At 46.8% G+C, this 14140-nt stretch overlaps 1 protein-coding gene across 1 annotated transcript in view; it reads left to right on the top strand.

Moving 5' to 3' along the window:
• Positions 1–14140, top strand: part of LOC120046604 (spectrin beta chain, non-erythrocytic 1-like) — a 78708-nt gene that overhangs the window by 55207 nt on the left and 9361 nt on the right. The window contains exons 15-25 of the mRNA XM_038991976.1: positions 1813–2015; positions 2324–2414; positions 2697–2843; positions 3332–3595; positions 8733–8957; positions 9768–9857; positions 10046–10330; positions 11467–11597; positions 12028–12232; positions 12330–12704; positions 12878–13122. Coding sequence (XP_038847904.1) covers positions 1813–2015; positions 2324–2414; positions 2697–2843; positions 3332–3595; positions 8733–8957; positions 9768–9857; positions 10046–10330; positions 11467–11597; positions 12028–12232; positions 12330–12704; positions 12878–13122 — 2261 coding nt within the window. The remainder of the gene's footprint in view (positions 1–1812; positions 2016–2323; positions 2415–2696; positions 2844–3331; positions 3596–8732; positions 8958–9767; positions 9858–10045; positions 10331–11466; positions 11598–12027; positions 12233–12329; positions 12705–12877; positions 13123–14140) is intronic.

Here is a 14140-nt window from a genome sequence, read left to right as displayed (position 1 = left end):
GTAGTACTCTCCAAGCTTATCATTAAGATCGGGTCCCTGAGTCTGAACCCGGCCCTGTGCAACTGGGTCCTGGACTTCCTGATGGGCTGCCTAAAGGTGGTGAAGGTAGGAAACTCCATCCTCAACACAGTGGCCCCACAAGGGTGCAGGCTCAGCCCCATCCTGTACTCCCTGTTTAGCCATGACTGCGTGGCCACGCACGCCTCCAACTCAATCATCAAGTTTGCAGACGACACAACCATAGTAGGCCTGATTACCAACAAAGACGAGACAGCCTACAGAGAGGAGGTGAGGGCCCTGGCGGAGTGGTGCCAGGAAATGAACCTCTCCGTCAACGTCAACAAAACGCCCCTATCCACATTAACGGGACCGCAGTAGAGAAGGTAGAAAGCTTCAAGATCCTCGGCGTACACATCACTGACGATCTGAAATGGTCCACCCACACAGACAGTGTGGTGAAGCTTGGCCCCTAAGACCCTCAAAAACTTTTACAGATGTACAATTGAGAGCATCCTGTCGGGCTGTATTACCCACCGCCTGGTACGGCAACTGCACCGCACGCTACCGCAGGGCTCTCAAGAGGGTGGTAGGGTCTGCCTAACGCATCACCGGGGGCACACTGCCTGCCTGCCCTCCAGGACACCTACAGCACCCGATGTCACAGGAAGGCCAAAAAGGTCATCAAGGCCATCAACCACCCGAGCCACTGCCTGTTCACCCCTCTATCATCCAGATGGCGAGGTCAGTACATGTGCGTCAAAGCTGGGACGAGAGACTGAAAAACAGCTTCTATCTCAAGGCCATCAGACTGTTAAATAGCCATCACTAGCCGGCTACCACCCGACTACTCAACCCTGAACCTTAGAGGCTGCTGCCCTATATACATAGACATGGAATCACTGGTAACTTTAATAATGTTTACATATTGCTTTACTCATCTCACATATGTATATACTGTATTTTAGTCAATGCCACTCCGACATTGCGTGTCCTAATATTTACATATTTCTTTATTCCATTCTTTTACTTTGTGTATTGTTGTGAGTTGTTAGATACTACTACACTGTTGGAGCTAGGAACACAAGCATTTCGCTACACCCGCAATAACATTTGCTGAATATGTGTATGTGACCAATAGCATTTGATTTATACTGCGACTAGTGATTGCGTCACATGCATTACACTGTTGGAGTTTACTCAACTTTGGTGAAATAATGTCCTCCTTCTCATGCAAATTGTTAAAGAAAGTGGGTGTGTGTGTTCGCATGTGTCAGGGTGTGCGTGCGTTCCTGTGTGGTTTAGCCGAGGGATTGAACCCCGCTCTCATTATTAGTGTGATGCTAACAGAGGCAGACGGCTCTATTAGTCAGATCATTGTCTGACTGGACATCACCGCCCTGTTCAGCAATGCCGCTCACATCAGAGCCAATCAGACGCACACACCCTCTGTGGGCTCAGTCCTCTGGAAGGATTTCTGAGAGAAACACCATGTCAGCTGTTACTATGCTACAAGTAGGCTACAGTATACGAGAGTCACCTGCTTGTTCTTGATCAAGTGTCGAATGGCACACTCACTAACACCTCTACTACCCTCTCCTTCTCTCCCTCTCCCTCTCTCTCTCTCTCTCTCTCTCTCTCTCTCTCTCTCTCTCTCTCTCTCTCTCTCTCTCTCTCTCTCTCTCTCTCTCTCTCTCTCTCTCTCTCTCTCTCTCTCTCTCTCTCTCTCTCTCTCTCTCTCTCTCTCTCTCTCTCTCTCTCTCTCTCTCTCTCTCTCTCTCTCTCTCTCTCTCTCTCTCTCTCTCTCTCTCTCAGGAGTACGTGCTGGCCCATACTGAGATGCCCACGACTCTGGAGGGGGCAGAGGGAGCCATTAAGAAGCAGGAGGACTTCATGACCACTATGGACGCCAACGAGGAGAAGATCAATGCCGTGGTGGACACCGGACGCAGGCTGGTCAGTGACAAAAACATCAACGCTGACCGCATCCAGGAGAAAGTGGACTCTATCGATGAGAGGTATTGAATGCTTTGTAAAAAGCGCTATACATTTAGATTTATTCTGTATTTGGAGAACTGGGGCTGATTTTGTGGTAGCCATCTTGTGAATGTGTTTTACTCCAGTGATAATTATGGCAGCGATATTATGTGCTTAGATTAAACTGAATTACATGCATAAAATGAAGATTTACATGCATATAATAAATTGTATGTATAGTACTTGTCTAGGTGTTAATATTACCAATACACAAAAAATATGTTTCTGAGCCGTTACCTCTCTGTGCTAAATCCATCACGTGTTAACCCCTGTCCTTCTGTTTGTGTAGACATAAGAAGAACCGCTTGGCGGCCAGTGAGCTTCTCTGTAAGCTGAAGGATAACAGAGACCTACAGAAGTTCCTTCAGGACTGCCAAGAGGTGAGCTGCCACCTGCCCCCTACCAAACCCTTACAACACACCCCTCACTTACTCCCCCCAGCCCCCCACTGCACAACACCCATATCTGCCAGCTAGGGCTGCCCCCGCACTTCATTCACACACAAGGAAACCCGAACACCCACTGATTCCTCCCACCAGCTCTATAGAGTACAGTACTGTAGGTGGAATTTATAGTAATTGTGGATGGTGCCAAGCTGTGGTTGTGTGGATGAGTCTGTGTATGTCCATCTGTCTCACTGATTGGCTCTCTGGTGTGTGCAGCTGTCCCTGTGGATCAATGAGAAGATGCTCACGGCTCAGGACATGTCGTACGACGAAGCCAGGAACCTCCACAGCAAATGGCTCAAACACCAGGCCTTCATGGCCGAGCTGCAGTCCAACAAGGAGTGGCTGGACAAGATCGAGAAGGTCAGTGACTAAATGATGGGTGTCTGATCTTTTTGACAATTTCGTTGCATGCCTTCTCCCTGTTTATGTTTCGTGAGTGCGCTGTGCCCTTAAGCTCTGTGTGTGGGTGTGTTTTTCCCCTGTGTAAAGATGCTTATGCCCCCCAAAACACTCCAGTCTGATGAGCACAGCCCTCTCCTGTGGATATTTTAGTCCTAAATACAGAGAGATTAAGTCATAACAACCACGTTGGCTATTATTATATTCGTGTTCAGTGGAATTAATTTCAAAACAAGCTTTCAGCAGAATCAGCGCAATAGCTCTGCAGACTAGAACTAGTAGTTTGAAAGTTCAGTATTGATGCTTGTATACATGAGTGATTGTGGGCAGAGTCACATTGCTCAGGTCAGATTGAAAGAATTTCCAGTGTATTCCTTTCTGAATGATATTAGTGTAGATCTATTTATCTCCATAATGTCCTAACATGGTTTTCTCCCACCCAATCCCAGGACGGGATGCAGCTGATAGCTGAGAAGCCGGAGACCGAGGCCATGGTGAAGGAAAAGCTGGCAGCACTCCATAAGATGTGGGATGACCTTGAGTCCACCACCCAGACTAAGGCCAAGTGTCTGTTTGACGCCAACAAGGCCGAGCTGTTCACCCAGAGCTGTGCCGACCTGGACAAGTGGCTGGTGGGAGTGGATGGACAAATCCAATCAGACGACTACGGCAAAGATCTGACCAGCGTCAACATCCTGCTCAAGAAACAACAGGTATTGTACTTTTATTTTTTATGTAACATTTATTTAACTAGGCAAGTCAGTTAAGAACAAATTATTATTTACAATGACGGCCTACCAAAATGCAAAAGGCCTCCTGCGGGGACGGGGGTCTGGGATTAAAAAAATACAATATCAATATAGGACAAAACATACATCACAACAAGAGAGACACAACACTACATAAAGAGAGACCTAAGACAACAGCATAACAAGGCAGGAGAACATGACAACACAGCATGGGAGCAACACAACATGATAACTACATGGTAGCAACACAACATGGTAGCAGCACAAAAACATGGTACAAACATTATTGGACAAAGTCAACAGCACAAAGGTCAAACAGGTAGAGACAACAATACATCATGCAAAGCAGCCACAACTGTCAGTAAGAGTGTCCATGATTGAGTCTTTGAATGAAGAGATTGAGATAAAACTGTCCAGTTTGAGTGTTTTTTGCAGCTCGTTCCAGTCGCTAGCTGCAGCGAACTGAAAAGAGGAGCGACCCAGGGATGTGTGTGCTTTGGGGACCTTTAACAGAATGTGACTGGCAGAACAGCTGTTGTATGTGGAGAATGAGGTATGCAGTAGATATCTCAGATAGGGGGGAGTGAGGCCTAAGAGGGTTTTTATAAATAAGCATCAACCAGTGGGTCTTGAGACGGGTATACAGATATGACCAGTTTTCATGGGAGTATAGAGTTCAGTGATGTGTCCTATAAGGAACATTGGTGGCAGATCTGATGGCCGAATGGTAAAGAACATCTAGCCGCTCGAGAGCACCCTTACCTGCCGATCTATAAATTATGTCTCCGTAATCTAGCATGGGTTGGATAGTCATCTGAATCAGGGTTAGTTTGGCAGCTGGGGTGAAAGAGGAGCGATTACGATAGAGGAAACCAAGTCTAGATTTAACTTTAGCCTGCAGCTTTGATATGTGCTGAGAGAAGGACAGTGCACCATCTAGCTATACTCCCAAGTACTTGTATGAGGTGACTACTTCAAGCTCTAAACCCTCAGAGGTAGTAATAACACCTGTGGGAAGAGGGGCATTCTTCTTACCAAACCACATGACCTTTGTTTTGGAGGTGTTCAGAACAAGGTTAAGGGTAGAGAAAGCTTGTTGGACTCTAAGAAAGCTTTGTTGTAGAGCATTTAACACAAAATCTGGGGAGGGGCCAGCTGAGTATAAGACTATCATCTGCATATAAATGGATGAGAGAGCTTCCTACTGCCTGAACTATGTTGTTGATGTAAATTGAGAAGAGCGTGGGGCCTAGGTTTGAGCCTTGGGGTACTCCCTTGGTGACAGGCAGTGGTTGAGACAGCAGATTTTCTGACTTTATACACTGTACTCTTTGAGAGAGGTAGTTAGCAAACCAGGCCAAAGACCACTCAGAGACACCAATACTCCTTAGCCAGCCCACAAGAATGGAATGGTCTACCGTATCAGAAGCTTTGGCCAAGTCAATAGAAATAGCAGCACAATATTGCTTAGAATCAAGGGCAATGGTGACATCATTGAGGACCTTTAAGGTTGCATAACTTGAGCGGAAACCAGATTGCATACCCGAGAGAATACAATAGACATCAAGAAAGCCAGTCAGTTGATTAGTGACAAGTTTTTCCAACACTTTTGATAAACAGGGCAAAATAGAAATAGGCCTATAACAGTTAGGATCGCTTGATCTCCCCCTTTAAATAAAGGATGAACTGTGGCTGCCTTCCAAGCAATGGGAACCTCCCCAGAAAGGAGAGACAGGCTTTACAATGATAGGAGCAGCAACCTTAAAGAAGAAAGGGTCTAAACCATCTGGCCCAGATGTTTTTTTGGGGTCAAGTTTAAGGAGCTCCTTTAGGACCTGGGACTCAGTGACTGCCTGCAGGGAGAAACTTTGTAGCGGGGCAGGGAAAAAGAGGAAGAAGCATCAGGGATAGTCGCATTAGAAGGGTGGGAGATAAGGAAATGCTGGACGGGCAAGGAGGCATGGCTGAGTCAAATAGGAATCCTGATTAAATGAAGTGGTGATTTTAAAGAGCTCAGCCGTGTGCTTCTTGTCAGTAACAACCACATCATCAACTTTAAGCGACATGGGCAGCTGTGAGGAGGAGGGTTTATTCTCCAGGTCTTTAACCGTTTTCCAGAACTTCTTGGAGTTAGACCCACAGAGAGAGAACTGCTCCTTAAAGTAACTAACTTTGCACTTCCGGATAGCCTGAGTGCACTTATTTCTCATTTGCCTGAACGAGAGCCAGTCAGTCTGAGCATGCATGTGCCGAGCCTTTCACCAAATGCAATTCTTGAGGTGGAGTAACTCTGCAAGATTACGGTCGAACCAGGGGCTGAACCTGTTTTTAATTATAATTTTCTTTATGGGGGCTTGTTTGTTAACAATACCACTGAAAATATAAAAAAGAAGGTCCAAGCATCTTCGACAGAGAGGATCAAGCTGATTCTTTACCATTTTACAGAGGCCAGTTCATGAAGGAAGGCTTGCTCATTCAAGTTTTTTAGCAAGCATCTATGACAAATCTGGACAGGTCATTTCACTGAGCAGCCATTACGAACACAGGCTGTAAAACAGTGATCACTAAGGTCATTACAGAAAACACCTAATCCTGATACTTATCAGGATTATTTGTGAGGATAACATCGAGGAGAGTAGCATTTTCTGGGTGTTTGGAGTCATACCTTGTGGGATTGGTGATTATCTGAGAAAGATTTAGGGAGTCCCATTGCTTTAGGACTTGGTCAGGTGGTTTAAGCATGTCACAGTTTAGGTCACCTAGCAGGACAAATTCAGACTTAGTGTAAGGGGCCAGGAGAGAGTTTAGGGCAGGTAGGGTACAGGCCGGTGCTGATGGAGGACGATAGCACCCAGCAACAGTCAACAAAGAGCTATTTGAAAGTTTAATGCTTAAAACCAGCAAATCAAATTGTTTGGGGACAGACTTGGTAGAGACAACCGAGCACTGAAGGTGGTAAAGATTACCACTCCCCCACCTTTGGAAGATCTGTCTTGCTGAAAAAGGTTATAATCAGAAAGGTTAACATCAGTATTCAAAACACTCTTCCTTAACCACGTCTCAGTAATGACCAACGTCTGGATTGGAGCTGTGAACCCACACTTTCAATTGATCCAAGCTTCTAGGGTTAACATGCAGAAAACCCAGGCTTTTACGAAAGCAGAAATCAGTGAAGCAGATATCAGAGCACAAGTCAGAATTGGGAGTAGCAACTGTAGATGGGTCAGGGTGTACACGCACATTTCTAGATATCATCAACAGTAATACAATCAAGGCACGGCATAGAACAGGGAGAGATCTGCAGTGCTGATTTATGACATCTGAATGTGCATCAGATGGCAACAAGGTCATATTGTACAGCAATTTCATCAGGTAACATGAATACAAAGCCGGCGAGAGGTGGTTAGAATAGGATGGGAGGCCAAAAGTCTGTGTAACCAATAGAGAGTCAGAGTCCCGAGTGTGGAAACAAACAGTCTGTGGTTGGGTAAAGAAAGTTTGTAGTCAACAAAGTATGCAGGAGTCATGAGGCAAATAGCAAAATGCACAAGAAAAAAATAAAATATATAACGACTTGGGTCCAGCCATTTTAAATTCAGAGTCACTCGCCCCAACAGTGTGTGTGTGCTGGAGGCGAGCGAAAGCTCGGGAGAGAGAGGTGAGTGTGGTGGAGTTACCTGTACCAGACAGTGGGAGACAACCAGGGCAGACGGTGAACAGATCTCCAGGTGGAATCCAAGCAGCAGTGCAGCAGGCAAAGGGAGTAGGTGTCACACCCACTTGGGAGAAGCTTTTATTTCTGGAGGCAGATTTCTTGTAGAAAATGCCAGTGAATGGTCTTTGAACAGCAGGAGGGGGCTTCAGAGGACGCTTGTTGGGCCAAAAGCCCTTTTACGTCACACATTAGTGCAAATTGAATTTGTACCTGGTCTGTCCTTTCAAGCCTGGGAGCTCAGCTCCAGGTTGGAATGGTGTCCTCAGGTCTCTGCTGTTTGTTTGCTAGTGCATCCTCTGTATAGCTTGGTACTGCTGGAGCTTGAAATATTGTATGTCTCCCACGGTTATGTTATGTCACCATATAGGACTGCGCTCTTTTCCTCTCCCTTTGATTGGTGTGTAGGTAAATGGTACATTTCTGTATAATTTTACATCATGGTTTCATATTAGGTAAAAGTACAATGTCAATAATTGACCTGAGGATAAATTCTCTTGCATAGCCAAACGATGAGCGAAATGTTAAGCCTGATATTAGGTTTTCTCTTTTCCTTTAATTAGGAAAATTGCAGCATAAGCTACACCGCACACATATGCCGTGTTGGCTCATAGTTTATTATGCAGATAGTTTATTCATACTAGCGAGTGGCGCTGTAGTGAGCAGACAAACCACGTTATGTAACAACCCATGCTTCTCACATACACCCCCCCACCCCCTTATGTTATCTCTCCCTCGCCATGATGTGTGGAGGAGCCAGCTCGGTGTCTGTGAGATGTGTAGTGTGTGAGAGAGACAGAGTAAAACAGAGAGAGAAATGGAGCGGAACAGAGAGCACTTGGTAGAAATACAGTCGAGAATATTGATTGTATATTAGCAATTATAAACTGGGTGGTTTGAGCCCTGAATGCTTATTGGCTGACAGCCATGGTATATCAGACCGTATACCACGTATGTCAAAACATCTATTTTTACTGCTCTAATTACGATGGTAACCAGTTTATAATAGCAATAAGGTACCTCTGGGTTTTGTGGTATATGGCCAATATACCAGGCACTGCGCGATGGGTCGTGCCTAAGAACAGCCCTTAGACGTGGTATATTGGCCATATACCACACCCCCTGTGCCTTATTGGATAACTGTGTAATTAAAGATTGTGTACCCATGGTATCCTTTGTGTAACCCAGACCTAAAATGTGTGCATGTGAGAGAGGGAGTGCATTTCCACAGTTTGTTCGATCTGTGAGAGAGAGACCGGAAACTCCTAGAGCACAAACGAGACGGAGAACTCTGGAACGCATGCTAGGGGGTTGACCAGAGAGGGAGCTAGAAAGAGCATGCTATGACTGTCTCTCTCCTCTCCACTCCTCCTGGTGTGGCATCCTTAGATGCTGGAGAGCCAGGTGGAGGTGCGTCAGAAGGAGGTGGAGGAGCTGCAGAGCCAGGCCCAGGTCCTCAGCCAGGAGGGGAAGGACACAGATGAGGTGGACGGCCAGCGCCGCATCGTGGAGAAGAAGTTCCAGCAGCTGCTAGACCCACTGAAGAAGAGGAAGGGAAACCTCATGGCCTCCCGCGAGATCCACCAGTTCAACAGAGACGTGGAGGACGAGATCGTAAGTACATTAAACCTTTAATCTAGCCTAGTCGTGTGTCTGTCTGTTTCTGTCTGTCTGATTCTGTGATCCATTTCTGTCTGTGTGTGTGTGTGTGTCTGCCTGTCTGTGTCTGTCTGCGTGGCTGTCTGTCTGCCTGTGTCTGTCTGTGTGTGTGTCTGCCTGTCTGTCTGTCTGTATGCGTGTCTGCCTGTCTGTGTCTGTCTGTGTGGCTGTCTGTCTGCCTGTGTGTCTGTCTCAGTGTGGGCGTGCGCGTGTGTGTTTCAGAGAACGAGTAAAAGAGATGATGTACTGTAAACCTACTTGTGCAAATGTTAATTGTATTTTTATGCAAATGTGTATAGGCTACAGTATGTTTGTGCTTGTGTGAAATCCCTGCCCTTATGGTAGTGTGGAATAGCAGCAGAAGCTGAACAGCAGAGCAGTTCCCTTGTGATTTAAGTGATATTGTCTTTTTTTCTCCTCTTTTGAGGGAAGGCAGCCACCAAGAGTAGCAGCAGGTGCATGCTTTCATAGCTGTGAGGGTCTGTTTATTATTCTAATGACTGTATTGACTCCTTTCATACAGGCAAGAAGGAGCAGGCCACGTGTTTTGAAATGAATGGTTTGGGTCTCTGAATGGAACTGATGTGTCTCATCTGTGTATGTCATCAACTGCATTTAAAATGCTTAGAAAAGAACTCTTTGCACAAATCATGCTTTTCAAGTGGTTAGTTGTTGTTAAGTTTAATTTCTGTCATTGCATTTGCTACATCAATGCATCAGTCTTCACGAAAAGTATTCCTACCTATTTCTGTGTTTTCCTCTTAGCTCTGGGTTGAAGAGAGAATGCCACTGGCAACATCTACAGACCACGGAAACAACCTGCAAACAGTCCAGTTACTCATCAAGAAGAACCAGGTAAGAAACAAACTCCCATCAGTTTGAACCTTGAACAGTATTTCCATCCATAGAATATTAGCTCCTAGCATTTACAGTACTACCATTAGAATCCAGTGACAGATCTATTTCTGTACCAGATAACCACTGTACTTTTAAAGCAGCTGATATCATTCTGACCTGCTGCCCTTTGACCTCTCCCCCACCAGACCCTGCAAAAGGAGATCCAGGGCCACCAGCCGCGCTGTGATGACATCTTTGAGCGGAGTCAGCAGGTGCTGAAGGATGACGACAACAGCCCCAGCGGCGAGGGGATCCGCCAGCGGCTGGCCGACCTGCGGCGCCTGTGGGCCCAGATCCTGGAGGAGACGGCCAAACGCCATGGACGCCTGGAGGAGGCCCACAAGGCCCAGCAGTACTACTTTGATGCTGCCGAGGCTGAGGCCTGGATGAGCGAGCAGGAGCTCTACATGATGTCAGAGGAGAAAGCCAAGGTGAGGGGTGCAGTGGGTCAGAAAGCTAAAATTGCTATTCATAAGCAATCAGAATGGGGTTTGAATGTGAAGTAGGAGGGTGATTGGACCTGATAGGATGAGTAGCAAGCCGTTAGAGATACAAAGTGGCTTTTGGTTAGGACTGGTGGGTTGCGCTCCAGTATTTTGTTGGGATGGATCATTTGTAGGGGCAAAGTTGAATAGGAAATTGGGTTTGGTTACAGGGCAAGCTGCTTTTTTGTAACAGGGCAAAGCTGCTGGATAGGAGGGCTGGTTGATACTGTACCAGGGGTATTGCTGCACTTGGTAGAGTTAGGTCTATGACCATTGCCCAGTAAGTTGTTGGTTTACCAGGCAGAAGTGGGTCATTGTCACGAGGTGAAATGAGGAAGTCAGTGGAGGGTGACTTGGGCAAACAGGCTGAATCCCAATTCTTCCCCTTTTCCTTGATGCTTTGCCCTCCATTTGCATAAGTGTCCCAAAACTGAAGGAGTGAAAAATATAGAGGGTATAGGAGCTAATTAAGACTTCTGATAGCCTCTTTGACCAAGCCAGCGAGGTTGCAGGCTCCAGAGCTCCCAACAAAAGACAAAATAGTTGAGAGACGTGCCTAATTATATGACACATGCGTTTGTTTGTGTCTGATTACAAGACATGACACACAAAACAAACAAAATACCTCCCAAATGAAATGTTCAACTGTTACTGAGGGATTTGTTCATTTGAATTTCATGCTTGTTTTGTTATTTAAAAGTGGAACATGAATTGCATCATTCAAGTCAGGAGTGTGTCCCGAAGTTGATGGGTTTATTGATCCCTTCGCCACTCTCGGGAGTTGTGTTAGCAACACGTGACAATGGAGGGACGTCTGAGCGAGTTGGTAAGGGCGGGGGGATGATTTGAGATTCAGCGAGGGCTGTGTGGTATTGGATGTGAAAGGTGAGTAGGCAGAGAGAAGTCTTCCAGGCCATCATTTCATTTGTCCTTGACTCCTTAACATTCCCCTTCTACAGGACTGGATCTCTGTGAGACTAGTCTATTTCTAGTCAATACTGTGTCCTCTACACTGATTGTATGTGCCTGTTCATACTCACTGTCTGCGTCTGTACCTTGACTCTGTCACTCTCTCTGTGTAGGATGAGCAGAGCTCCGTGGCCATGCTGAAGAAGCACCAGATCCTGGAGCAGGCTGTGGAAGACTATGCTGAGACTGTCCACCAGCTCTCCAAGACCAGCAGGGGCCTGACGGCCGCCGGACACCCGGAAAGGTGAGGGGCCTCAGGGGCTTATCCTCAGGGTTAACAATCCCCTCCAGTGAAAATTGAAAGTTGAATCCATGATCCTATTCACCAATTTCAGACTAAAGAACGTTAAAGGGATAGTTCAGGATTTTGGCAATGAACTCGTGAATGCCATTTTTATGTCTCCGCGTACAGTATGAAGGAAGTTAGAGGTAGTTTTGCGAGCCAATCCTAACTATCCCTTTAAACCCAGAGTGGTCAGTCAGTACCAGACAACTAACATTAGATCAGTGTAAGGTTAAGCTCCACTCCTGCTGAGTTGAAGTAGGATTTAACCACCCAGAGGTTTAACACTTGACAGTTTAGCATCCCAGAAGAGAGTGAGGATAGGATAATGTAGTTCCTATATCCTAACCCCCTCCTTCTCTGCCTCCTCCTCCCTCCTCCTGCTGTGTAGTGAACGGATCGGCATGCGTCAGTCCCAGGTGGATAAGCTGTACGCGGGGCTCAAGGACCTGTCGGAGGAGAGGAGGGGGAAGCTGGACGAGAGGTTCCGTCTTTTTCAGCTCAACAGGGAGGTGGATGACCTGGAGCAGTGGATCGCTGAAAGGGAGGTGGTGGCTGGGTCACATGAGTTGGGACAGGACTATGAACATGTCACGGTATGTAGTGCCACCCTGCCACCCATGTTCCTTTGTTGCCAGAGTATCTTGCGGAATATGTCCATTCAGACTTTGCTGTGATAATCTCCCTCTACAGATGCTTCAGGAGCGTTTCCGTGAGTTTGCTCGCGACACGGGCAACATTGGTCAAGAGCGTGTGGACACTGTCAACCAGCTGGCGGACGAGCTCATCAACTCGGGCCACGCCGACGCGGCTACCATCGCCGAGTGGAAGGACGGGCTGAATGAGGCGTGGGCCGACCTGCTGGAGCTGATTGACACACGCACGCAGATCCTGGCGGCGTCCTTCGAGCTGCATAAATTCTACCACGACGCCAAGGAAATCCTCAACCGCATCCTGGACAAACACAAGAAGCTGCCTGAGGAGCTGGGCCGAGACCAGAACACAGTGGAGACCCTGCAGAGGATGCACACCACCTTTGAACACGACATCCAAGCCCTGGGGACACAGGTATGACAATGACACCAGAGAGACGTAGCCAGAAAGCCAAAATGCCTAAAACAGATTTTAGACTACAGCCTTAACAAAATGTGCAGCTATAAGGTGAATCTCTCACAGATCATATACAAGACTTCTCAACATTTAGTATCTGCCTACCCATATTTCTCCCTTTTCCTCCCCAGGTGAGGATGTTGCAGGAGGATGCTGTGCGCCTGCAGTCTGCCTATGCCGGAGACAAGGCTGATGACATCCAAAAGAGAGAGGGTGAGGTTTTGGAGGCCTGGAGAACACTGCTGGAGGCCTGTGACGGCCGCAGGGTCAGACTGCTCGACACCGGCGACAAGTTCCGTTTCTTCAGCATGGTCCGAGACCTCATGCTCTGGATGGAGGACGTCATCCGCCTAATCGAGGCTCAGGAGAAGCCCAGGTACCGTGAACCTGATGGGAAGCGGTTTTGCCTCAGGCTGGTTCTTTTAATAGTTTGGCATTATTGCAGTACACATTTTTTTTCTCCTACCGACTCCCCAACAAAAGCCAGAAAAGAAGGTGTGAGTAATCTCTGTAGTTTTCTGTAAGCAGCTTTTGGTCTGCAGCTTACGCTGTAATCACACTTTCTCAGGTCTGGATTTATGTTTCTAATCCTCAATGTTCCGATTGTTGTTATTTACGAAGTTATCCTCACTAGCTCACCCGAAACAACCCTCTGTATGAATGCTGTAGCTCTGGCACTGTAGTGTAGCTCAGGTTTTCAACTGAAGGCTCAGCTGAATGTATTGCCACCCACGGATGGTCCTTTTTATAACCATTGAAGATGCAGCTGCAGAAAATTGTGAATACTCAATGTATCAATACTCGATGAATGTCCCAGGATGTCTTCTCCTCTCAGGGAGACAGCAGCACACCAAGCCCTTATCTGGCTCTGGTTTCAGCTGTAATTGTGATAATCACCAGGGTCGACAAGGCCTTCATTATCTGCGCCTCTCAGCTGAATCTCAGGCAGCAGCTTACCATGGAGACGGATGAAGAGGGAGAGAGGAAGAGAGAGGGGGAGAGAGATAGGAGGAGACAGAAATAGAAAAGATAAGAGAAAGACAGACAGACATAGGGGGCTAATGATGATGTAAGGGGAAGTGGAAAAAAAGATACTGGAGGAAAAGAAAGGGGGGAAGAAAGATGGATGGCTAATGGGGTGAAGGAGGAAAAAAGCGGGTGGGCGAGGGGAATTGAGAGAGAGAGACTTGGTTTGTGTCAGCAATTGCATTGCTCTGTTTCCACTGTCTGAGAGAACGACACCCTATCCTGACTAGTGTTTAGTTTGATAACAGCATGGTCCCAGGTACCCACCCTGTAACATCATTATGTTGAAGGCTGTAGTCCACTGAAATACGCTGGGTGTCAGCATCCTGTCTGGATTGTATGTACATGTGGTTTTAGAAAACATATGC

This window comes from Salvelinus namaycush, chromosome 4, assembly GCF_016432855.1.
Source record: "Salvelinus namaycush isolate Seneca chromosome 4, SaNama_1.0, whole genome shotgun sequence".
NCBI lineage: Eukaryota > Metazoa > Chordata > Actinopteri > Salmoniformes > Salmonidae > Salvelinus > Salvelinus namaycush.
The sequence above is the reverse complement of the archived record's forward strand: the minus strand, read 5'-3'. Positions and strand labels throughout refer to the sequence as shown.